At 41.6% G+C, this 27,522-nt stretch overlaps 1 protein-coding gene across 3 annotated transcripts in view; it reads left to right on the top strand.

The window, feature by feature from the left end:
• Positions 1-27,522, top strand: part of ARK2C (arkadia (RNF111) C-terminal like ring finger ubiquitin ligase 2C) — a 103,297-nt gene that overhangs the window by 43,660 nt on the left and 32,115 nt on the right. For all 3 annotated transcript variants that reach the window (XM_063453885.1, XM_063453884.1, XM_063453883.1), the window contains exon 2: positions 23,559-23,868. In XM_063453885.1, the coding sequence (XP_063309955.1) occupies positions 23,559-23,868 (310 nt within the window). The remainder of the gene's footprint in view (positions 1-23,558; positions 23,869-27,522) is intronic.

Raw genomic sequence — 27,522 nt, 5'->3', positions numbered from 1 at the left:
GACTGATTTGGTGCCACCTTTTCTCTGCAGTATATAAAGTCCCTTTTTATTGAACTGGCTAAACTTAGAAACGCTCTGACAATGTCCTATAGTCCTGACCTAATGCTTAACAACAGCAGGGGATAAAGGGCAAAGCATTCTCTTGTTAACCATCTCGACACAGTTCAATGGTTTGTGTGGTTAGTTTTAGCACAGGAAAACATAAGGCGGAGCAGGATTAGCCATAAGGCAACCTTAGCGGGCCGCCGAGGGCCCAGGGGATAGACAGGGGCTCCAGAATCATGAATTTACTTGGCCCCATTAAGCATTTTTACGTGAAGCATGAAGGGGGGGGGGCACCAAACTGGTAACCTGGCTAGTGCCCTGTGGGATGTTAATCGTCTTGTGACTAACATAACAATTTACAGCAGGTATCAGTAAAATACCGTCACTGACACTACACAGAAAGCAAACAATAGCCACCTTGTTAGAGGCTGCTAATGAATGTAAAATAAATACATAAATAAATAAGATATAAACACGTTTTGACACTTTACATTAAATTAAATCCAAAGAAAATGGTGTCTGACGTAAAGTTACAGTATTGCTACTGTCTTGACTAATGGTTATATAAAGCAGTATTGCTGATTCCATGAAGGTGAGACAAGAAACAACAACAACAAAATGAGAAGGCCTCCAGACCAAAGACAAGAAAAGTGGGAGTCTAGTTACATTCCTGTTCTAACCTGAAAATATGCTCCAATCAATGTCAGTCAATACATTCTAAAATGTGCTTTATCCAGGATAAAAACCTGTGAACTGATTAACAGTAATGGAAGCTCTCATTGTGGTACAAATAGGAATAACACAGAGTAGATTTACTGGAAGTACATCAAAGTCAATTACTTGACAGTAGCAGGAGCAGGTAAACATTGAAACATGCCAACAATACTATAGCCATCTCAAAATGTAGCTTGAGTAAAGTGGTAAATCTGCATATTTAACCCCTTAAGGACCAAACTTCTGGAATAAAAGGCAATCATGACATGTCACACATGTCATGTGTCCCTAAGGGGTTAAACATCATCAAGATTCATCTGTTAATTTTACACCATCATTTATTTTCCATTAACATGTTGTTTAACCCCTTAAGGACACGTGACATGTCATGTTTCCCTTTTATTCCAGAAGTTTGGTCCTTAAGGGGTTAAAAAAAACAAACCAAAAAATTTGTATTCTACTTTTTTCTTTCTCTAACAACGTATTAAGTGCCTGCAGCTACAATCTAGATCAAGACATTATGTTATATTGCGGTATCAGGCATCATGGTCAATGGGTCGAGCAAATGGAAGATGTTGTAGAACTAGAATTGCCATGATGCTTTGACAGCCTTTAGAATGTCAAAGCATCGGAGGGGCAGTGAGGGCTCGACAGAGGGTGGCAATTGCCACTGGGTGCCTGTGTGATGGGTCGCCCAGCCGGCATCAAAGATAAACTGTTTTCGACGCCGGCATACTGGCCATCGGGCATTGGAAGGTGCAAATAAAGGACTTGCCCCAGGGTGCCTCATGACCCCGCTATGCCCGTGCAAAGCATCGTGGATGCTGATGTTCTACAATGTGTTCTTGATACAGGATCTGTAGCTACAGTCATGAAGTTCAAACTTGACTGTGGTCTGATTCTAGTAAAGTGTGAAAGTAGAGTCCTATGAAAAATTTACCAGCGGTGGTGCAAAATATGTACAAAATATTGATTAAGGAACAACGCATACACAAAAAAAAAGGAAAAATGAATTTTATAGGGATCCTATAGTGTTAGGGATACAAATATGTATTTCTTGCAATAAAAAGCCCTCTGGTTCCCTCCTCCCTCGCATCCCCAGGCTCATAAAGTGTTAAAAAAAACTTTTAACACTTACCTGATTCCAGCATAGATGTCCCTCGACATCATCTGGGGGGTCGGGGGAGGGGGGCTTAAGCGCATGCGAGGCGAGCTTCAATGCTTTCCTATGTTTTTTTTTTTTACTGATGCTGGATGTCCTCATGCAGAGCGTCCAGTGTCAGTTAGGTGACCAAAAGTCAGTTAGCCACCAGGAAGTGCCTCTAGTGGCTGTCTAATTGACAGCCACTAGAGCCAGTCTTAGTCCTGCAATGTACTTATTGCAGTTTCCTAAAATCTGGACTAAGTGGGACGATGAGATCAAGTGGTCTGAATGACTACAGTGTCCCTTTAAATCTTACAAGGTTATTTTAAATAACCTATCTTAGCAAACAAACACGGGAATTTGGTAACACCATGTGGCCATGTATACTTCCCAAGTATCCCTATTTAGGAAGAACAGCTCCTATTTTGGGTCTACATCACTCTGTCTCTCTTTTCTGTCCAAATGTCTCTCTTTTCTAGGAGCTCCATGTTATTGGTGTGCCTGAGTGTATTACACGCAATCATATGTCCTTACACTACAATGAATGTCAATTGTACAGCGCCACGGAATCTGATGGCGCTATATAAATAATAAATTAATAATAATAATAATAATGTGCTTGGAAATCAGTAGGTGTAAATGGATACATCGTTCTTGTTCTAAATTGCATTTTAGTTGCATAAATTGTTATAAGTAACTCACTTAAAGTTTCTCAGAACAGCCTTGGACACACACTCCTACAATTAAAGTGTCCCTCTTTATCCATTTGAAATGTTTGTTGGGATGGCCATATTGTGTTAAGACCACCACTACCCCAATATTGATGTCTACATCATTTAAACATGGGGAAGAAACATGCTAACTGCAATACGTACAGCTAAAAAACCGCTTCCAGAAACTCTCCTCAAATTTATGCTAGTGTTTGTGCTGCTTCTTAAAGGGACACTGTAGGCACCATAACTGCCTCATCTCATTAAAGTGGTTATAGCATCTGGAGTCCACTGGCGCTGTCCTACCATATAGCGTTTTTATTCTCTTAATGCTAAACAAGAGTTTTGTGACTGTATGACTGTGTGCCTTTACTATTAATTTTATACATATTAGTAATTCAGAATTCTTATAAAATTGCAAATACAGCACAGAGTCCCAGACACATCCCATCTGCCGGTGGAAATGTCATTGGCTGACATGCCATATGTTTCCATAATGAGATCACTGAATACATTGTAACAGGTTGCTGTAGGGTGACCTCCTCGACCCAACATCCAGCTGACATTTCAGCCCTAATGTTCGAGTATTCAATTGCAGAGTCAGTAAGTGTTCTGTTTTTTTTTTTCTTTAGCATGTAACCCACATTGAGATATATTCAATAAATGTTTCACTGTCAGTATTGTTAGGACAGATTTAAGATTGGCTCAAGAAATTTTGAAGCTGCAATAAACCAAGTGGGTATGGAGATGGCACTGTATTTTGTTAAATGGGTGAGTGCACAGACCACTTATTTTGTATTTTATTAAGATTTTGTATTTCCCGGTTGATCCAGGACACTTTGGAAAAGAGAAGGGCATTGCAGAAAGTCACTCGACTTAACGCTTGTATTATGTACAGTAATTATATAACCACATATTCTACATGTACCTCTTTAGGAGGGTCTGTCCCTTCTCATTCTCAGTGCAAGATTGGTTTTAGTTAAAGTGTCACAGAGGTTCGCAGAATGAAAATATAATATTGTTTTAACATACAGTACATCTATTTGGAAATTAGTTTATGCAAATTAAGTATTTTTGTTTTCTAGGAAATCGCTTACTCAGTTATGTAAGTAGCAGCTCATGATCATTGGTGTGAAATATGCAAAAATGGTAGCAGTAATAATCATAATGTTACATACACATATATCTAAAATTATCCCTCTGTAAAACCTCCAGCTACACCCCCTAAAATAAATGTCCGAATTTTTGCTTTTTTTAAATGATAGGAAATTTCGCACTCAGAAAACTATGAATACAAGATCACCAGATTTTCCCAACTGCTCAAACATTTTAATGGACAAAAGCACATTTACCCGATTGCCAAGGTGTAAGAATGCACCTGATATAGCATAATCCACCCATTGTACAGTGCTACGGAATCTGATGGCGCTATATAAATAATAAAATAATAATAATAATAATAATAATACAAAAAACTATATTGATTGTGTTACATGACGCCCGAACCTAGATTTCTGCAGAAATGTCAAAAGCGCCTGCACTTCGCCAAGAAATATACAAGTACTTTATCGATCCCAGATGTAACAATGCAATTCATTACTTATCCGTGTACAACTGCAGAGGCACAGAGGCGGCTCTCTAATTAGGCGATTTAGGCGGCCGCCTAAGGCCTCGCGCTGATGGGGGCCTCGCGGCCGCCTAAATCGCCTTAGGGCAGTGTGACAGATCGGGTCCTCGGTCAGAGACCGAGGACCCGACACAGGAGGGGGCCCCACGGCTTGCCCTTTACACCGCCGGGTGCGAGGCCCCTCCTATGCCTGCCCGGGAGAGAGCCAGCCTGTCTACAGCTCAGAGCAGAGCTGCAGACTGAGGGGGTCTCTCGATCTCACGAGGCTAAACCTACCACGTGGTCTGCAGCTCTGCACCCGGCGGAGCTGCAGACCGTAAAGGGAGCCCACCGGACCACCTTTACCGCCCACTGGACCACCAGGGAATAAATTAATCCTAAGGTATTTATGCCTCCGCTCCCCACCCTGCCCTCCTACCATGCTCTGCCCCAGCCACCCCTGCCCCAGCCACCCCACCACCACTGCCCCAGCCACCCTCTGCCCTAGCCACCCCACCACTACCCCAGTCACCCTCTGCCCCTGCCCCTACCACCATCACCCTCTTACAGCCCCCCACTCTCTCACAGCCCCCCACCCTCTCACAGCTCCCCTACCCTGTCACCCCACACCCATCCAATCACAGCCTTCCCACACACACGCGCTGTCACAGCCTTCCACCGCACACCTCGTCATTCCCCACCCATACCCTATCATTACCACACACACTGACACCCCTTCACATACACTATCACCATTCCCAAACACTTTCAGACCCCACACACTGTCGCCCCCTACACCCAGCCAAACCTCCATAATCCCTGCTAATCCTGTCACTCTCACCCACTGCAACCATACCAAACTCCTTGCTTTGCCACACCTACCCTATTGCATTAACCGCCCCCCATCAACCCTGGCAGACTCACCTTCTCTTGCACTGTCACACTTGCCCCCCGACCCTGTCACTGATCCTCTATCAGTCTGTCCCACTCACCCCCTTCACCCTGCCACACTCACCCTATTACATAAACCCTTACAATCCTGTACTCCAACTGTGCAACGCTCACCCAAAACCCTGTCACACATAGGTAGACACAGTCATATATACATACACCGCCACTTATGTATATACGACTGCAAGGCTATGTAACCATACCCCTCCGTCATGTATAAACGATTGGCATAATTGCTAATTAAATTTGTTTATTGCAAATTCAGTTCGTTTGCATATTATGCCATAACTACAGTCAGAGAGATCAGGGAGCCGCAACACTGCAAGCCTCTGAATGATGAATACAGAGACTATCTCTCCATATCCAGCGCTGCAAGCTTGTCCTTAAATACAACAACAGCACCTTATACACACAATGCAACCCCTATTTTTAACTTTAGGTGTTAGTGGGGGCCTCTGTCAGGATCGGGACAGGGATCCAACACGCAGAGTACAAAGAGTGGAAAGGTACGTATACCGGGCCTTAGAATGGCCGGACTAACGTACCGAGAGTAAAGAATAGTCAGAGGCAAGCCGAGGTCGAGGGAACGAGAAGACAGATAAGCGAGAGACAAGCCGGGTCAAGGGATAACAGAGAAACAGGGTAGTACAACGAGCCGAGTCAAAACCAATAGAGCAAACTAGAATACCAGAGCACTGAGTGACTAGACAAGCTAGAACCACGACAGGGCAATGAGCTGAAGTAAGGAGTAAGCTTAAATACCCTGGTTCTGGATGGAAATCACGCCTCTGACAAGTGCCGATTGGATATCGGACACTTGAGTGACAGATTGCTCGTGCTAGCGTCATGACGTCACGTATTGAGCGTCCTGCTAGAAAAGGACGTGGATTCCTCGCGGCCGGAGTTTAAGTGACTGGATGAACCGCGAGGAACGGATGAGACAGCTCGCCTGGACGGATACACCACCAAGTCTCTACCTCCCTTAGAGGTAGAGGCCTCAGGTACCCTGACAGTACCCCCCCTCTCAGATACGCCCACCGGGCGGAATGAACCGGGGCGAGATGGGAAGCGAAGGTGAAATGCTCTGCGAAGGCGAGAAGCATGGACGTCCTCCTGAGGTACCCAACTCCTCTCCTCAGGACCATATCCCCTCCAGTTGACCAGATATTGCAATTTTCCCCTTGAAATTCTGGAGTCAATGATGGAGCTGACCTCGTACTCCTCCCGACCCTCCACCTGAACAGGACGAGGCGAGGAGACCTTAGAGGAGAATTTGTTGCAAATGAGGGGTTTCAACAAGGAGACATGAAAAGAGTTAGGAATGCGTAAGGCAGGTGGCAGAGCAAGGCGATACGCAACCGGATTGATACGAGTGAGAACCCTGTAAGGACCTATGTAACGAGGAGCAAATTTCATGGACGGAACTTTTAGGCGAATATTCTTAGTACTCAACCATACCCTATCCCCAGGAACAAAAACAGGAGCCGCTCTTCTATGTTTGTCAGCGTGTTTCTTGAACAGCGAGGAACTATGTAATAGAATTTGTCGAGTCTGATCCCATAATTTCTTCAGGTTGGCGACATGATCATCAACCGACGGTATCCCCTGAGAAGAGGAAACCGAAGGAAAAATCGAAGGATGAAAGCCATAGTTCATGAAGAAAGGGCTAGAGCGAGTTGAATCGCAAACAAGGTTATTGTGTGCGAACTCCGCCCAAGGAATCAGACCGACCCAATCGTCCTGGTGTTCGGAAACAAAGCAACGCAGATACTGTTCGATCTTTTGATTAGTACGTTCAGCAGCTCCGTTAGACTGAGGGTGATAGGCAGAGGAAAAGTTCAATTTGATGCCCATTTGAGAACAAAAGGATCTCCAGAAACGTGAGACAAATTGAGAACCTCTATCAGAAACAATCTCTGAAGGGATCCCATGTAGGCGAAAAACTTCTCTCGCAAAAATCTCCGCCAATTCAGGGGAAGTCGGAAGTTTAGGTAATGGCACGAAATGGGCCATCTTGGTAAATCTATCCACCACCGTGAGAATAACAGTCTGTCTTTTGGAAGCAGGCAAATCAACGATAAAGTCAATGGACAAACAGGACCAAGGTTTCTCAGGAATGTCCAAGGGGTGTAACAGGCCACATGGGGATGCATGAGATAGTTTAGTCTTGGCACAAGTCTCACAAGCTGCGACGAACTCCTCAATATCCTTACGAAGTGAAGGCCACCAGAAATCCTTGGATATCAGAGAGTACGTCTTGCGAATACCAGGATGACCAGCTATTTTACTTTCATGAAAACATTGTAAGAGCTCCAGTTGAAGTTCAGGAGGAACAAAGTTTCTTCCCTCAGGAGTGTTTCCGGGAGCTAGATGTTGTGACTTCAAGATCTGGTCAAGTAGCGGGGAATGAATTTTGAGACTGGTATTAGCAATAATATTGCATTTGGGTACAATGGAAGACAAAAGTGGTTCAACTGAAGCAGAGGGTTCATATTGGCGAGATAGCGCATCGGCTTTAGAATTCTTTGACCCAGGTCTGTAAGTCAGAACGTAATTGAAATGGGTAAGAAACAACGACCAACGAGCCTGCCTGGAGGACAGACGCTTGGCCTCTCCGATATAAGACAAGTTTTTGTGGTCTGTCAGGATGGTAACAGGATGTAATGTACCTTCCAATAAATGTCTCCATTCTTTCAAAGCCTTGATAACCGCTAGTAATTCTCTGTCACCAATGTCATACCTGCTTTCAGTACCGGTCAATTTTTTAGAGAAAAATCCACATGGATGTAATGGTTTATCAACACCCAACCTTTGAGATAGAACAGCACCTAAACCAGTCTCAGATGCGTCTACCTCGAGCAAAAATGGCAGAGAAGTGTCAGGGTGAACTAAAATTGGAGCGGAAGCGAAAAGCTCCTTGAGAGTCTTGAACGCAAGGAGGGCTTCAGTAGTCCAATTCTTAGTGTCAGCCCCCTGTTTGGTCATGTTAGTGATAGGTGCAATAATGGAAGAATAGCCCTTAATAAAGCGCCTATAATAATTGGAAAAACCAATAAATCTCTGTATGGCTTTAAGACCTGTGGGTAAAGGCCACTCTAGAATGGATTGGAGCTTATCCGGATCCATCTTAAATCCCTCCCCAGAGATCACATAACCGAGAAAGGTTACCTGGGTTTGATCAAAGCTACATTTCTCCAACTTGCAGTACAAGCCATGCTGGAGAAGCTTGTGCAAAACCCTCCTGACTTGTTTGTGATGAATCTCAATGTCACTAGAATGAATGAGTATATCATCTAGGTATACAATGACGCACTCTTGCTGAAATTCCCTAAGAACCTCATTAATCAGATCTTGGAATACTGCTGGTGCATTGCATAACCCAAAAGGCATGACAGTATATTCATAGTGGCCATATCGAGTATTGAATGCCGTCATCCACTCATGTCCCTGCTGGATTCTCACCAAGTTATATGCCCCTCTGAGGTCTAACTTGGTGAAAATTGTAGAGCCCTTCAAACGATCGAAGAGTTCGGTGATCAAGGGAATCGGGTAGGCATTTTTAATGGTTATCTTATTCAAGCCTCGATAATCAATACAAGGTCTCAAAGAACCATCTTTCTTTTTAACAAAAAAAAATCCAGCCCCGGCAGGGGAGGAGGACCTCCTGATGAATCCCTTGTCTAAATTCTCGTGAATATATTCCTCTAGGACTGAGTTCTCCTTTATAGATAATGGGTATACATGACCTCTGGGAGGCATGGTACCAGGGAGTAGGTTAATTTTGCAATCAAAGGACCTGTGTGGGGGTAAGGTATCGGCTTTCTTTTTGTCAAATACTGCCTTTAAATCTAGATACTGAGGCGGAATTTGTGTCTCTGTAGGATTGTCAGAGGTATTCGATGTATTAGTTAATCCAAGAGGTAAGACCTTCCGCAAGCATTTTTCTTGACAATTCTCTCCCCACGAAACTATCTCCCCTGATTCCCAATTAATAATAGGGTTGTGTCTCCTCAGCCAGGAGTACCCCAGAACTATGGGAATAGACGGAGAAGAAATGAGCATCAAGGATATATCCTCTTTATGCAGGATGCCAACAGTCAAGTTAATCGGTATGGTCTCATGAAAAATAACAGGCTCAAGTAACGGTCTACCATCGATGGCCTCAACAGCCAGAGGTGTCTCTTTTAACTGGGATGGAATAGCATGCTTGGCAGCAAAACCCTGATCTATAAAGCTCTCAGCAGCTCCAGAATCGATTAGTGCCATAGTCTTAACTACTCCCTTCTCCCACTTTAAAGAAACGGGTAACACAAGCCTGAGCTCCTTGTAGTTGTGAATAGAGGACAAAGTAGAAACACCCAAGGCCTGTCCTCTAGAGGAACTTAGGTGCGAGCGTTTCCCGAACGATTGGGACAATTTAGGCGTAAATGACCCCTGACTCCACAATACATACATAAACCCTCCCTTCTCCTGTACTGTCTCTCCCTTTCAGTGAGATGAGTACTGCCTATCTGCATAGGTTCAGGAATACGTAAGTCTTCGAACTCAGAGATTTGAAAGGTAGGCGCTAGTTTAAAGGAGGGTCTACGGGTCCTATCTCGAGTGTTCTGCCTCTCTCTTAAGCGTTCATCAATACGAGATATAAAAGAAATTAAATCCTCCAAATTTTCAGGGAGTTCTCTAGTAGCGACCTCGTCAAGAATTACATCTGATAACCCATTCAGAAACACATCTATATAAGCCTGTTCGTTCCACTTAACTTCTGCCGCCAAGGATCTGAACTCTAGTGCATAATCCACAAGTGTTCGATTGTCCTGTTTAAGGCGCAACATTAATCTAGCTGCATTGACCTTTCTGCCAGGAGGGTCAAAAGTTCTTCTAAACGCAGCTACAAAGGCATTATAATTATAGACGAGTGGATTATCATTCTCCCATAAAGGATTGGCCCATCTCAAAGCTTTTTCAATGAGCAGAGTAATAATAAATCCAACCTTTGCTCTATCTGTAGGATAAGAGCGGGGTTGTAGTTCGAAATGGATGCTAATCTGGTTTAGAAAGCCACGACACTTCTCCGGTGACCCGCCATAACGTACTGGTGGGGTAATACGGGAAGAAGCACCTACAGTGGCTACCTCTAGACCTGAGACTGCAGGAGAGATAGAAGGAGTACGTGTCTCCTCAGGTGGATTACTAGCACGAGACAAAAGTGCCTGTAGTGCCAAAGCCATCTGATCCATCCTATGTTCCATGGCGTCAAACCTGGGATCCGAAGAACCAAGCTGACTGTTTGTACCTGCAGGATCCATTGGCCCTGTCGTAATGTCAGGATCGGGACAGGGATCCAACACGCAGAGTACAAAGAGTGGAAAGGTACGTATACCGGGCCTTAGAATGGCCGGACTAACGTACCGAGAGTAAAGAATAGTCAGAGGCAAGCCGAGGTCGAGGGAACGAGAAGACAGATAAGCGAGAGACAAGCCGGGTCAAGGGATAACAGAGAAACAGGGTAGTACAACGAGCCGAGTCAAAACCAATAGAGCAAACTAGAATACCAGAGCACTGAGTGACTAGACAAGCTAGAACCACGACAGGGCAATGAGCTGAAGTAAGGAGTAAGCTTAAATACCCTGGTTCTGGATGGAAATCACGCCTCTGACAAGTGCCGATTGGATATCGGACACTTGAGTGACAGATTGCTCGTGCTAGCGTCATGACGTCACGTATTGAGCGTCCTGCTAGAAAAGGACGTGGATTCCTCGCGGCCGGAGTTTAAGTGACTGGATGAACCGCGAGGAACGGATGAGACAGCTCGCCTGGACGGATACACCACCAAGTCTCTACCTCCCTTAGAGGTAGAGGCCTCAGGTACCCTGACAGCCTCATGTTTGAGTTTCGCCTAAGGCCTCACAAAGTCTAGAGCCGCCACTACAGAGGCATGTGTGCACTGATCTCCTGTAGCCTCTTGTTAATGAAAAGCAAATCAATGAAAGCACCCAATGGAGTGAATTAAAGTTACTTTCACATGAATGATAAGCAGCTAACAGGGCTGCGTGCAAATAATGCATGTTGCCGCATGGTTCATACGGCTTGTTTTGGTTGCTCTAGGTATGCCATGATCCTCTGCCATGCAGCTGTCTTGGCAGAAAAGAAAGTACTTGGGAATTGTCAGCCAGCAAGTGACATTCAAAGATGAGTGTACTTTCAACTTTAAAAAAGGGTGAACACCAACCTGGGGTGACCTTGTAAATCAAGCTCGTAAACACGCCGCATGATTACTTAGTATCCTCAAATACATGCCACTTCTAGTTAAAACAATAATAATAAAAACATATTTTTTATGTACATAATATTTACTATATTTCCAAAACAGTACTTTCTTTTTTTTTTCAATTCTTTATTTGTCAAGTCATGCACATATTTGGTACAGAAAAAACGCATTGTAAGTATAGCGTCAAGCAAATAAGGAAGCATATCAAGTTGGTTATACATAGATATCTGTTAGAGGTATATTGCAAGACATGTACATTCGGCTATTTAGGTTAGCTTTGGTAGTGCTGTCTCTAGTACATAGTTATAATTTCAGAGTATTGCAACTTAGGATTGCTTCCTATCCGTATTTTGCTGTTCTGTACCTATGCCTCGGTCGAAGGCACTGAAGATGAGGCATGAATTTTCTATTTATAGATGAAGAGAAATGCAAGAGGGTGAGAGATAAGAAAGAGAAAGAAAGGGAGGGCCGGGAGAAGTACGATAGGTGGGGGGGGGGAGGGGGGTGGGTCTGCTGTTGGCAGTCGGAGTTACTGCTGTCTGTCTCTGTATGTAGGCAAAGCTCCCCGGTTTGTGTGTGTGTAAGTTTATGTCATTTAGCGGTTAGTGTAGTCTTCCCAAGGTTCCCAGGTTTTGAGAAATAAGGGGTAGGTGTCTCTGAGTTGTGCTGTGAGTTTGTCCATGAGGTGGGCCTCTTTTATATTGCTAGTCACTCTATCTATTGGGGGTAGGTCGGTGTGTAACCATGTCTGTGCCATGGCCCGTCTGGAAGCTAAATTTATTTTGTTGAAGAGTTTTGTTCCCTGTGTGTCAGGGCATCTAATGGCTTTGCGATAAGGAATGCCCCTGGGTCCGGTTGGATGTGTTTGTGTAGCACTTCTGTTTGAAGTTTGGCTATCTCACAACAGAAAGTTTTCGCTTTCGGGCATGTCCACCACATGTGGAGGTACGTCCCTTTGTCCCCGCACCCTCTCCAGCACATGTCTGTAGTTGTTTTACCCATTCTACAGAGTTTGACTGGTGTGGTGTACCATCTCATTAGTGTTTTGTAGCATTGTTCCTGGTGTAGAACACAAATGGAGACCTTTGCTGCTGCCTCCCAGATGTCTTGCCATTCCCCGCTCTCTAGGGGTTGCTGTAGATCCGCTTCCCATTGTGCCACATATGTGGGTGTTTGTGTGTCTCTTGTCGGTAACTACAAGACTTTGCATGTGTATAGAGGAGTGTGATGAGGCCAGTACGTGGTCCTCCACCGTGCATAATGTTTCGTAGAAGGTGAATTTGGTCTTGGCAGCTTTGCGTACTTGCGGTTGTCCCGCAAAGTCTCGTAGTTGCATATAACGAAAGTAGTCTTTCGTGGTCAGTGGGGCTAATGATTTGAAGTCGTCAAATGAATGATTTGAAGTTGTCAAATGTTTTAACGTTGTTCCCCTGATAGAGTTGGTGATAGCGCTGTATGTCCGTGCTTTCAATGTTACGGAAATCCCTTGCTATGAGTCCTGATGGGAATGCATTATTACGGAGGTATTTGGTTAAGGGCGAGATTTGGTGTGTTAGGGCATATTTATGTGCTGTGGAGTCCCAAATCCTGATCGAGTTCAGGATGGCAGGGCAGCTCGTGTGGAGCTCTGGTCTGTCGGGCCATGGTACCCATATTCAAAACTGCGGGAGGTCGGTACTCATTAGCAGGGTCTCTAAGTCTACCCATCTATGTGCAGCTGGTGGCGAGTGCCATTCAATGATTTGTGCGAGTTGGGCTGAGAGGTAATAGAGGTAGAGGTTGGGAAGCCCCAATCCTCCCCTGCTCTTGGGGGTATATAATGTCTGTCTCGCTATGCTGTCCAAAACAGTACTTTCTTAAAGTACATCAATAACGCATCAAAGCCAATTAAAAAATAAATAAAACATTTTTTCTGAACCATAAAGTAATGAAATTCTTCTGTTTAGTTAATAGAATACATCCCACACATAGTTTTAAATAAATATTTTACAACTCCATTTTGCTAATTCAAATCAGATTTTACTCCTTTGTCTAGAACAGATTGTAGTTAATATTTGCAGTCAAACCGTAGCCAGAATTCACACGATGACATTCAGGGCCTCATTACCCAAACTAATAAAGTCTCACTGATCAGCAGTGTCATCTGGAGGTTCCTAAGAGTCTTCTTAAACCAAAACAAAACTTTATTCATTGGGCTGAATAACTCAAATTTATGTTAAATTTTGATGGTACAGTGAATGCCATGGGTCAGGAGAAGGTAAACATTCACACTCCAGTCCTTGTGAACTACATCTCCCATATTTCTCTTAGCGGAGATGTAATCAACATCTGAAATGCCAAAGTTTATTGTCTGGAAATGGCACAAATATATGGTGGAAGGATATACCAAATGGTATACCCATTCATAAAGTTCTTTTCTTGGGTGTGTTACACTTTGGGGTCATTACGGTGGGTACGGGATGTAATCTTTGTCACATAACAGGATACACAGCAGGTTTATTTACAGGAAATAAAAAGCAACACTTCAGACTTTACCCTTTACTTTATTTTGGAACTTGAGAATTAAGTATCTAAATCAAAAAAATATTGTATCTCAGCTTAAAGTTCATTTCACTTTTCTAATAAGTTATCACACAGCTTTACTGTTTCTCAGACCTGTCTCACCTCCAGAATGTCTACCAGAAGATCCCTTTATCCTCCACATCTCCTCCTGTATTAGTTTGTCAAATGTTGTATTGTCTCTTAGTTATATTGTAGCGAACATTGAGATAAATGTGCCATTTTATGGAGTTTGTTTTAATGTTCATCATCTTTTCATTTGTAATACAGACATACCTAATATATATGAAGCGAAAATCTACCATGGCCATAAAAACACGTAATGACCTACCAGAGTCTTATATATATTCTATAAAGAGACAAACCATATATACTAAAATGAATTAAATGAAGTCTAGCAAGTAATTTAGTAGTTTATAACACTGCATTACACACAAATGTTGCTTAACACATTTACAATCCTGGATATGGCAGTCTGAGTATCCAAATAATGTTACCCAATATATTTCTTCATCTTTTCATTCCTACTTTATTGCCCGAGAAAGCGCACATCTGTTTCATTGGAGATTTGTTGTAACCATATGTTCTAACTAACCACAATATTAAGTTCCTCTCGTTGGGGTGGGCTTGGCTAAGCATGTCCACACTTTTTATTAAAATGGAGAAAAAAAAAGTCGCAAAGAAAAAAGACAACAGAGATTTTTCCACTGAATAAAAAGAGGGAGCTGTAATCGTGCGAACATGCTTTGTAAATGCCTCATTAAACTGGTACATGAACTTGCTTAAATATGCATGTTTTTATCTCTCCTGTGCAAAATGTAATTCACAGTTCGGCCATTTTTGTGCTTTCCGTGGAAAGAGAATTTATATATACAATTTGTCCTCCAGACCATTCAGCACAGGTTTCCATGAATTCTTGAAATAAGCTCCTGAGAGCACTCAAAAGCTTTTCACAATCTATCAAAATCAGGCCTCCTGAATGTCCTGCTTTTGGTGGGACAGTAACTGTTTCATAGTCGTGCTGGGTTTGATCCCTGGTGTCCTGCAAGTCACATCAATGGCATTTTTCCCCCCTGGACCCGTTTTCCCCAATAAGACCAGCATACCTCCAACGTTGGGGGATATGCAAAATTGATACTGCCCATTAAAGAAGGTTAGGCCTACAACACTGTTTTTCAGAGCCAACATTAGACTTTTGAGCACACAAAACAGAATTTGAGATGCCGTGCTCTATTTAATCCATTTTACTTTTTCCCCTCATCCTCTTAGTTCTATCTATCCATGAATTGATATGCATCACCGCGCAATTCTTTTATTAAGGTCTACATCAGGTTGAATTTCTGACTACCATCAGCCAGGTAATATCCAGGGGTACAAGTTCAACATAACACCAGCTGGCTTGCTAGACCACCTAATGGTGGCAGTGGATAGAGTGCCTGACAATAATGCTGATATCTAGATCAAGTTTTTTTAATGGCAGATGATCTACATGATTTAGTAAAGACAATATCTGAAACCTTATTTGATAATTTCCGTTTTCTTTGCCACTGGAACCATTTTGTGCTTTGGCTGTCTGGGGTTCATGAGACCTTCGCATGGAAAACTACCAAATGCAGCTTTCACACTTACTAATTCTACACCAATCACCTCCCCTTGCAGCATATTATATAGAAACACAAGCGCAGGATGACATTCCAGCAATCTGCAGAATAATTGCCATGGAGGAGAGTCTCTCGGAGCTGTCAGTGAGAGGAGCACATGCTGCACACTTACTTTTAAATAGAGCCAAATAGTTTTCTCTGTACAGTTGCTCTAAGATTAGCCTCACATCAGCTGTTTCATAGCACAGCAGGTGCCAGGACCTCATGCTCTGTAAATATTAACGAGGGGACACTGTGCTGCACAAGACACGTTTACTATATTATTATTCAAAAGAAATGAGTAACACTGATCTATCTATCTATCTATCTACCCATTATCTATATATCTGTCTGTCTGTCTATCTATCTATCTATACATGATCTACCTATCTACTGTATCTCACAAAAGTGAGTACACCCTCACATTTTTGTAAATGTTTTATTATATCTTTAAATGTGACAACACTGAAGAAATTACAATCTGCTACTATATAAAGTAGTCTATATAACAGTGTAAATTTGCTGTCCCCTCAAAATAACTCAACACACAGCCATTAATGTCTAAACCGTTGGCAACAGTGGCAAAAGTGAGTACACCCCTAAGTGGAAATGTCCAAATTGGGCCCAAAGTGTCAATATTTTGTGTGGCTACCATTGTTTTCCAGCACTGCCTTAACCCTCGTGGGCATGGAGTTCGCTAGAGTTGCCACTGGAGTCCTTTTCCACTCCTCCATGACGACATCACAGAGCTGGTGGATGTTAGAGACCTTGCACTCCCCCTCCTTCCATTTGAGGATGCTCAACAGGGTTTAGGTCTGGAGACATGCTTTGCCAGTCCATCACCTTTACCTTCAGCTTCTTTAGCAAGGCAGTGGTCGTCTTGGAGGTTTGTTTGTGGTCGTTATCATGTTGGAATACTGCCCTATGGTCCAGTCTCTGAAGGGAGGGGATCATGCTCTGCTTCAGTATGTCACAGTACATGTTGGCATTCATGGTTCCCTCATGGAACTGTAGCTCCCCAGTGCTGGCAGCACTTATGCAGGCCCAGACCATGACACTCCCACCACCATGCTTGACTGTAGGCAAGTCACACTTGTCTTTGTACTCCTCACCTGGTTGCTGCCACACACGCTTGACACCATCTGAACCAAATAAGTTTATCTTGGTCTCATCAGACCACAGGACATGGTTCCAGTAATCCATGTCCTTAGTCTGCTTGTCTTCAGCAAACTGTTTAAAGGCTTTCTTGTGCATCATCTTTAGAAAAGGCTTCCTTTTGGAACGACAGCCATGCAGACCGTTTTGATGGTGTGTGCGGCATATGGTCTGAGCACTGACAGGCTGACCCCTTCCCCCCCCACCCCCACCCCCACCACACCACCCCCACCCCTTCAACTTCTGCAGCAATGCTGGCAGCACTTATACATCTATTTCCCAAAGACAACCTCTGAATATAATGCTGAGCAGGTGCACTCAGCTTCTTTGGTCGATCATGGTGAGACCCGTTCTGAGTGGAACCTGTCCTGTGAAACTGCTGTATGGTCTTGCCCACCGTGCTGCAGCTCAGTTTCAGGGTCTTGGCAATCTTCTTATAGCCTAGGCCATCTTTATGTAGAGCAACAATTCTTTTTTTCAGATCCTCAGAGAGGTACCATGTTGAACTTCCAGTGACCAGTATGAGAGAGTATGAGAACGATAACACCAAATTTAACACACCTGCTCCCCATCCACACCTGAGACCTTGTAACACTAACGAGTCACATGACACCTGGGAGGGAAATTAGCTAATTGGGCCCAATTTGGACATTTCCACTTAGGGGTGTACTTAATTTTGTTGCCAATGGTTTAGACATTAATGGCTATGTGTTGTTATTTTGAGGGGACAGCAAATTTACACTGTTATACAGGCTGTACACTTACTACTTTACATTGTAGCAGAGTGTAATTTCTTCAGTGTTGTCACATGAAAATATTTACAAAAATGTGAGAAATGTACTCACTTTTGTGACATACTGTATATATCTATTATCTATCCATCCATCCACATATGTTTGTCTCTCTGTCTGCCTACCTATCTGTAATAATTCACAGTGTAAGCGTTAGAATGCCCAAGGTGTTTTCCTCAATTTAAACAAAGGCCTTGGACAAGTATCTGTGTAATGTCTCAACCTCCAAACTTCAAGGAGGAGCTGCACATACAGCAGCCATTGTTGTGGGGCTACAAACCCAATTAATTTCCTAATTAAGGAGGTGATAAATTCCCATCAGTCTTTGGATTGATAGACGGATTGGTAAATTTTAATAACCTGTCTGCTATAAGTTGAAAGACACAGGGCTTGTCTCCATATTTGTCGATAAACAGCAGCCATTACGTTATGTTAATACCAACAGCCTGTAGATGCAATACTACCCGGGTCCGCTTCAGCTGATACACACCACCTTCAGCCATTACCGTTTTATGAACTGGATTATTCCTTTAACATGTATAGCAACTCCACACACTATAAAAGGTTTGCTCAGCGCACACAATTGACTGAATAAGTCCTTTATTGTCTTTTATTTAAAAACTAAATACACCATGCTTATAGGTAACCTTTAGTGATTAAATGTATTTAAATATGAAATTAATGATTTTTTATAATACAGGATGTATTAACAATTTGTACTTGTTGATTTGTCTATATCGATTTACTCTTAGATGAGGCATGGGTAAATTTTAGTGAAATAGTAACAGGCCGTACGTTTTACCATTTAGCTTGGAAACCAGGTGTTACTTAGCATTTAGGATTTCCTATTAATCTCCACTGGAGATGGTAAAAATTCAGCAGCCGCCCTTTACCTGTCATTAAGGGTTAAAATCTATAGCAAATATTGCCTGTATTCAATAACCAACTTCACACTGAATTACTGCGGCAGGCATTGATGCAGGGCCAAAGATTGTTATCTATAATAAGCAACATCTGGCATGTAGTTTGAAGTGATAGGTTCAAAACCCAGTGAAGGAATTGGATCTTGTAATGATTCCTTCACTCATAGAACTTGAACGACAGCTACCATCACTCCCAGCCAAGAAGGCTAGATGAGCAAGTGGCAGAATTGTGAATGTAAAGTTCCCAGTAGAATAAATCTGCCATTATACTCAAAATGTCATGCGGCTGATGACTAGTGAATCTGCGATTAAACTTTTCTTGATTTTAAGTACTAATTAATTTCTATTAGCGATGACATCCATGGGCTTAATAAGTGGCTGATAAACCTGGATTTATTCACATAGTGTTTCTCAATTTTCCATCAGCCTTAGCCATGGGTTGGATGTTTGATCCTTGCTGTACTCCATCTGAGAAGTACCGATTGCCTTCTCCGTCTCCATTAAATGATGCCAGCCATTAATATTTAGTATATTTTTCTGTGTTCACAATAGGTATGTACTTTATCCAGCAGTTTTCCATGTGTCAGACTAAATGTTATATCACTATATCACCCTCTCACAGCACACTTTATCAATAAGCCTTTTAAATTGCTCACAGGTTCCGCGAGTGAATAAATATTTAAGTTTTAACAACTATACTTACTGTTGCAGTAGCCATAACATATTTAACTTAAGTTCAATTCCAGACATTTGGAATATTTCTGATTTTAATTTAAAGGGATAACACTTTTTTACTACAGCGAATAAACATGATATATGTTAAAAAGTGCATATTTGCTTTAATACTCACAGCCATATTCTGTTTATTAGTTTCTTGGGTTTAAGATAAATTACAATATCTAATGAGGGAATGGTATTTTATATAGGTATTTACTCACACTGACATTTCTTAACAAAATAATTTGGTATCAATGGTATCCACTGGTGGTCACTCTTGATCTCTGGGAGTAAGTAATTTCTAGATATGAAAATATAAATAGCCAGTAACCAAATGGCAACCATACATGGAAGATGGATTGATAATGTACACTGTCAGCCTCACTTGGGAAGAAAACGAGTCTTCAAACTGGATAGAGCCTCTTTGAAATTTGAAGATTGCAAGGGCTCAAGATGTGTCTACACAGGGGAACTAATGTGTCCCTCACCAGATGTTGAACTTCAAGGAGAACTTGTCCACTGATCTCAACATTCTACCAAGACTGCAACAAAATTATCCATATTTTAATTCATAGAACAAAGTGAAGTTCACTCCCCCTTACCGAGATGAAAGGCCAACGTGTGACAGAAGAACTGCTCGTCAGCTCGTCAGCGAAAGATGTAGTGATTATGTGCAATGGCAGCCCTACTCAGACATAAAAAGTCTCCAAACGCCACTTGTCAACAATAGTATTTTATTTTTCATCCAATAAAGAGAGCAACCAGTCCTCTTGGCCACTGTTGGTACTAGACTTTTGCCTTCTAAGGTGAGTAGATTTTACTTTGTTTTAATTTTTTTGCAGCCAAAGTAGAGAATGGAAATCAATGTATACATTTTCTATGGACATCGTAGTTTAACAGCCGTGAGGGATTCTTGATTTCCCTTGAGTCGGCTCTTCGGCCCAGAAGTCTTGAGCCATTGCAATATGTCAAAGTCAAAGAAGGAAATTGCACAGAGACTATTCATTTAAGAAAATAAACAAAACGTGTTACCAAAAGCATAGTAATCGTGCTTCATCAGTGTCAAGACAAGTGTCTGAAACAGAATAGGCTTATTTACTACAGATGTAGCCATACTTCGTGGCCAAATATCTGGGTTAAATTAGATCTCTCTCCGATAAGAAACGTCTGTTGGCTTGGATTGAATTTTGTTTTCTTGGCTCAGAAAGATGAACTGTACATACGACTGAACAAGAACATGGAATTTTAAAAACATTATAGAGACTGCCTGTAGAACATGTGCACCCAGGAACCTTGTTGGGCAGATTTATGTCCCTGGAAATGTTCAGGAAAGTACCCACATAACACAATCTGCCCATGCCAACAGAAATTAGAAACACAAAGGGTTATCGATATTTTTCAACTGTCTCTTAGTGCGTCGCTATCTCTTTCACTTTGCATCTCTCTATTCACATCTCCATTGTTTCATATTATTCTCTAAACAACCCCCACTGCTTGTCTCTCTTCCCATCTATTCTCTATCTCTATGATTTTCTTTTTTACTCTTACAGCTCTTACTCTTTCCTTCCCTCTCTCTACATCGTCACAATGTCTCTATTTCTCTTTCTCTCTCACCACTCCTCTCTTCATCTTCAATTCTGTCTCTTTCTACATTTTTGTCTTTCTCTGCATCTCTGTCCACCTCTTTCCCCACAAATTCTCTCTATATTTACATCAATCTGTTCTCTCTTGCTCTGTCTCTCTCCAGCTCCCTCCATCTGGAATTACAGGATATGTTCTGGGTCCATGAATTAAACACATACCAAGCAATATTACTCTACCATATATTGGTTTGTACTTTGGGAGACATCATGCATATGGCTTGAAATGTGAAAAATTGCCTAATCCTTTTGATCTGATTTACCAGACACACAAAAGTTATAAATATAGTAAATTACCTGGAGTTTTTATTGAGTGCAGTCCACTGTCCTATCCGCCTACCTTATTATACTTGGTAGCAGTAAATTTAGTTTTTGACTATGCATTACTGCATCTACCGTAATACGTTATATTTTTGTTTCCACGTGTTAATAATGTTGAGTGTCTTTGCATGTCGAAGGAATACTCCACTTCAAAGCAAATTGCTTTAACAGCATGCCCCCTCTGTCTTATTTTGCTAATTTAAAGAGAAATTGTTAATTTTATAAACTACCTTGGTAACATCCAACGGCTCTTCAACGAGACAACTGAGTGGGGTTCCTTCATCAGTTACCTTGGAGAAATCTACAGAGTGCCAAGAGCACAGACCACCAGTCAATGCAAGAACCTGCACAGTGTCGGTCTAGCAAAAGCCCTGAACCAATCCGGCATACAGCTTCAGTCATGCTATGTTAGCTGGTATCCCTAAACACCTGGTTTGAGGCTATAGTCCACAATACTCTAGCCAGTTCTCCCATGCAATTATTATTATTATTATTTATAAAGCGCCAACAAATTCCGCAGCATTGTACAATGGGAGGGCTTACAGACATGTATTTGTAACCAGATGAGTTGGACGCACAGGAACAGAGGGATTGAGGGCCCTGCTCAATGAGCTTACATTCTAGAGGGAGTGGGGTAATGTGACACAAAAGGTAAGGGTAGGGTAGAAAAGAAGGTTGCTAGAATAGTATTGACTAATGATTTAATGTTTTTTTATGCATGAAAATAAAAATTGCATTTGTGTCTACTTGTGTGCATGTGAATTAATATTGTGTGCTTTTGTGTGCATGCATGTTAATAAATGTTGTGTGTATCTGTGTGTATGCCGGGTAATACATGTTGTGTGTTTCTTTATTTTTTTTTAAAGTCTCAATTCAAGAGACCATTCACACGTCACAGAAAAATGCAAGCTGCAAAGAATTACAGACAAAACAAACAAACAAAAAAAACAGTCTAAGCTGTGTAGAGCTCAGAAGAACAATGTTGTGTGTGTTTCTATATGTGTGCATGCTAATACATATTGTATGTGTCTGCATGTATGCATGAGTAATCCTTCAACCACTATCATCTGCTGTAATGCTCTCACAGCTGTACTTCCATAACAGTTGCTGAGTTACCTGTTGGGCTACCTTTGGTGTCTAAACAAATCTTACCCTATTACCAGCTGTCCCGGTAAAAGGCATGTCTTATTTTCTTTTTATTCAAATCTTTCAAAGGAGTAAAGCAGATAAGCCGAGTATCAACCTCTACACATTTTATTCAGATTTCCAGCTGGCTTGGTAGGCATAGACAGAACACGGTCACGGTGGTTCCTTTGCAATCATTAAATAGGAACATGAGCTATTCTGTAGTAAGGCTTCCATTTTATTCCTGAATCTCAACTAAATGTTAAAGAGTTCCTAAAACCCTCCAAGAAACATCTTATTTCCCAGAGGAGCAAACCACAATTCTCTTCATATCTCTCTTCGTATTGAATTTTTTTTTTAAAACAATGCATAAGGATATTTTTTTTCTGACATATTCCAACTCGCACTTTTATTTTTGAACCGGTTGCAAAGCAAATCTCAAAGCTTTACCAGTATCTAAAATAGGCAGCCAATAGGAAGAGGCTGTCAGGTGCATTCTGGGAAATATTAAATTCTAAGCACAAGAGATAGATAATTCAATGTGTTATTGAGATATCTTAAAAACTACTTTACCAGATTACAATTCTAGCTATGCTGTATTGGTATTCTTTGTTGATTAACCTCTGTTTATTAGCATTTAACAATAATACAAATAATAAGATCCAATTCTAAAATGAAAAAAGTCTTACTCATTTAACAACTGCAGGGCTGCCTAGAGCTGCCAAAGCTTAATAAGCAGGACAGTCGATCTTGGCATAAGGTTTTTTAAAGGAACACTCCTGGCACCATAACCACTACAGTGCTCTCATCCAATGAGCTAATCCCTACTCCACTGAGCTTGACTCAGAGCAGAAAGCATCCAGGCTGCTCAGGAGGAGGCTTCCGGTACCTGGGAGACTCAGGTAAGTTGTTAAACTGTTCTTAAACATTTTGACTATTTATCCTGGCCAGGTACCAGGGCGCTTTTGGCACCATAACCATTACAGCAGGCATGTTCCTTTAATTACAAAAGACTTCCGATGTACGATGAAGTGCAACATAGAGTTCGTAAGAGGTTTATTTATAATGCTTCTATGTGACAGTTGAGCTGAAAATTCTAATTCAGAACTGGGAAAGAATGAGTTCAACATTGCTTCACTTTATTGCTTTCTGATAGCCCAGAGGGTAAGGAATGCATAGCTGTTTTATAATGCGTTTGTCTCCATACCGGCTGAACTACCAAATGTTGTTTATTTTTTTCATTTTGCAGGAGCCCCATTTCAGCGATCTCAGCATGCTCATGCTACCTCCTGTCGTCACTTTCATCTGAGTCCTCAACCTCAGCTAGCTGACTTCCCTCTTCATCATCATCCCGTCCAGCCACAACAAGGAATGGCTTCACACATGGCACCAGCCCACCAGCATAATGGACCACTACACCAGCCCCTGCCACCCTTGCCTGGACTACAATTCCAGGAGGTAGCAGGACCGTCCTTCCTACCTCAGGCCCTACACCAGCAATACCTCCTTCAACAGCAGCTCCTTGAAGCCCAGCACCGAAGGCTTGTTCCACACCCCAGGTGAGTTAATAGTATATCTCTAAATCCCTGAAACAATATTTTCTAAACCAAGACTGATGGACATTTGAATAGACCAAGGTTGGACATTCAAGTATGTCCCATTAGCTCCCCCAAAGTCAGATGATTTCCAAAAGGCTGTAAATGATCCAATCTTGGTTTAGGATAGTGTTTCTTCAAGTGTTATTGAATGTATGCATTAGTGAGTTGTATCTTTGTAATTCACATCTGTCGGCTGTCTTTAGGTGAACAAGTAAAAGTATAGTAATGCTGTGTGTGAGAATAGTATGTTTTATCTCTACTCATTAAAACTCTAAACACATTCTAGGCTCCTGCTAGAGTGTCATCCTTTTGGAATAATACAAACATTACAAGAGCCGATCTGTTATGGTGAAATGTCTCCCTGTGTTCAACTTTTCACGTACCCACACCACATATTTTTCCTGTCCTTTCCTCCCTTGAGCCTTTTCCTTACCATAGATGAAATCTTTAATATTAAAATGTTCCTTTTGTGAGACAGAATGAGCGGTTTAAGGCAGACCTCCAATATATGTGTCCAGGGAACCTTTGATTGAAATTAGACCCTGCTGCTATTAAACCCTTTCATGAAAGAACTTGGGTAGAAACTTATTTGTGGGGATCATAACTTGTAATGTGTCAGAAAGAGTTTAATTTAATAGACACATCAGATCCTGTGTTAATGTCATGGCAGAACAAATAGTGAGGTAGCTACTCGATGGTTAGAGTTCGGAGGGAGAATATCCTTTTAGTTTCAAAACCTACTAAAAGCTTACTCCTCAAACATTTCCTATACAGTGTCTGAAAATGATCTAATGCCTCTAATCACCAGGGTTTTTTATGTTTATTATATTGCAGGTAAATATGTCAGCATCATGCTATTATCTTTGTCAGCAGATGATAATTGAGGTAGTTGGTTACAATGAACAGAAGAAACAAGGAATGTATTGTCTTTACCTTAAAACTAGTAACAGAAAGTTGGTATCAAATCAAGAGAAACCTGGGAGGGAACTTATATTTTTGCTGGTTTTCAACAAACTCCAGTGGTAGTGACGAAGGTATTGTTACACAGTAAGTGGAACTTATTTTTCTCAAGGATATATGAAAGGTTCACTAAGGGTTCCAACAGCTAATAGATAGATAGACATACAGACAGGTAGATAGATAGATAGATAGATAGACATACAGACAGGCAGATAGATAGATAGATAGATATATAGACAATAGATAGATAGATAGATAGATGATAGGCAGACAGATAGATGGATAGATAGATAGATAGATAGATAGATAGATGGATGGATAGATAGATATATAGACAATAGATAGATAGATATATGTATAGATAGATAGATAGATAGATGATAGATAGACAGATAGATGGATAGACAGACAGATAGATAGATAGACAGACATACAAATAGATAGATAGATGGATAGACAGACAGACAGACAGACAGATAGACAGACAGGTAGATGGATAGACAGACAGACAGATACATTTTTACTTGTATGTGCTAATTCTGTCTGTTCTATTCAATAGTGCTACTATCAGCCATGCTCTATTTGTTCACTGATTTGGCTCTATTTCGTTTAATGTATTTATTTCTTTCATTGTTCATATCTAGACTCCAAACCTTACCACATCCAGCTTTAGAATATAGTTTACTGTCATCCATAAGGCCAAAACCCTTATTCATACACTAACTGCTTCCTGCCTTGACAAGAGCAATTTATTTGTCATTGATTTCCTTTATACTCATTACAGAACATTGGTGCCAGTTTTGTATACCTTACCAGCAGCTTTCCTCACAAATCACTCAATTATAAATTGTTACCAGTGGTGACTCTAGTGGTGACTCTAGTGGTGATACCACAGTCAAAACGGGCAACATTTGCTCAGTGTGGCGGAGCTCCAATACTCAACCAGAGCATCTCCACCAAAGCCTCTCTCCTTTTCCAGTAGAGTGTTCAGTGATATGTAGCAGCCCACCAAACATCAGTTGAAATTTGAAGAAGGGTGAAACCAGGATTGCTGTATTGGGTTACACTGCACACATTTATCCACAGACCATCCGGAATGGAGTAATTAACGGAATCAATGTAGATTCCATCCAGACGCTTCTGTGTCTGGGAGATAACTAGATCAAGTACCACTAACCTAATTAACTTCCAAACCACCGTGCGCTTTAACAGAACATCTCCAAAAACATGTGTTTAAACCCCACATATAAGGTATCCTCAGATAGCTCGTCCCTGAATGCCCTATCTGGTAAAATAGCGCCAAGGCAAGATGTAGAATCGCCACCTGGTTAAATATTTGACCGGCCGTGGCTGAGTTTTGAGCCGATGAATGGTTCCATGCGATGGGCTTGAATTGACAGGCTGCATTGGAGCATATTACCTGCATAGATAGACAACCAGCTGGTCGGATCATGGCCATCGGTCTGGTAGTGTCTGGCTGGAGAAAGCAAGAGCAGGGCGATTATCAGTCTTTTCTGCTTATGTAGTACAGTCTCGTAACACACAGAATTCACGCTAGTCACCCAGCATAGATTGTAACGACTCCATAGATTATTACATTTGCTTCTTTGGATTTGAAGAGACACTCTAACCTTCACAACTACCTGTATTTTACTATATGTATATAGTTACTAAGTATGGTGAACCCTTGTCATGTCTACTTTCATGCTGTAAATTAGAACTGCAACATTCAAATGATTTTGTAAGAGGAAGCTATGCCAATCACGTTAGCCCAATTATTTCAAATCACAGTAACACAGAATATATTTTGTGTCACAATTGAAGGACTATATCATCGTCCAATGTAACCGAGTATTTCACAGCGTTACATTGGATGTAAAACAATATTTTAGCCTTAGAGCTTGCAGAATCGTTTTTCCTTGTTTGCTTCAGACGTTTAAAGCAACTCTGTCACTTTGCTGTGTGCAGTGAGGTAGCCATGGGGTGCAAGTAAAAGTGAGTTTTACTTACCCGAACCTTCCACTTACGGCTACCACCATCTTCTTCTGTATGGTCCAGTTAAGCTCCTGGCTATTCATCTTCCAGTGTCAGTGCTGTACCATTGGACATGTGCGAGAGTTTAACACTGGTTCGTGGAATTCTCCATAGACAGAGCCTTTTTTTACCCCTTAGTGAAAATCCAACACAGTCTTTATGAGACATCTGACATCTATCATTCTGGGGCCACTAACTGTTGCTCCAGCGGACAGAGGGGACCCTCAAATATCCATTGATACATGGTGCTCCTTGGTATCAGCAGGGATTTCACCCTCCTGGTAATTTTACTGCATGACGGCATTAAAACCCGCACTGAAAGAGGGCATAGCAACCGTCATGTGATTCTTAAGTGGTTAAAAGTTTCTCCCTTGGAAAAAAATTAAGTATTGGCTAGGGATGCATTTAATCTAAATGTCTGCAAGGCCATTTAATGTTTAGTTAATCGTGGAAGTCTAAAAATGGATTTTATTCCATTAAGTTAGCAAATTACATAATGTGCAATAACTTTCTTTTACAATTCTTGCTTCTATAATTTGGCAGATAAAATCTTTTTCTTTGCTGCTAATTTCTGCATCATGGAGAGCTGTAGCATTTACTCCCCCCTGCTGTAATTTACAT

This window comes from Pelobates fuscus, chromosome 5, assembly GCF_036172605.1.
Source record: "Pelobates fuscus isolate aPelFus1 chromosome 5, aPelFus1.pri, whole genome shotgun sequence".
NCBI lineage: Eukaryota > Metazoa > Chordata > Amphibia > Anura > Pelobatidae > Pelobates > Pelobates fuscus.
The sequence above is the reverse complement of the archived record's forward strand: the minus strand, read 5'-3'. Positions and strand labels throughout refer to the sequence as shown.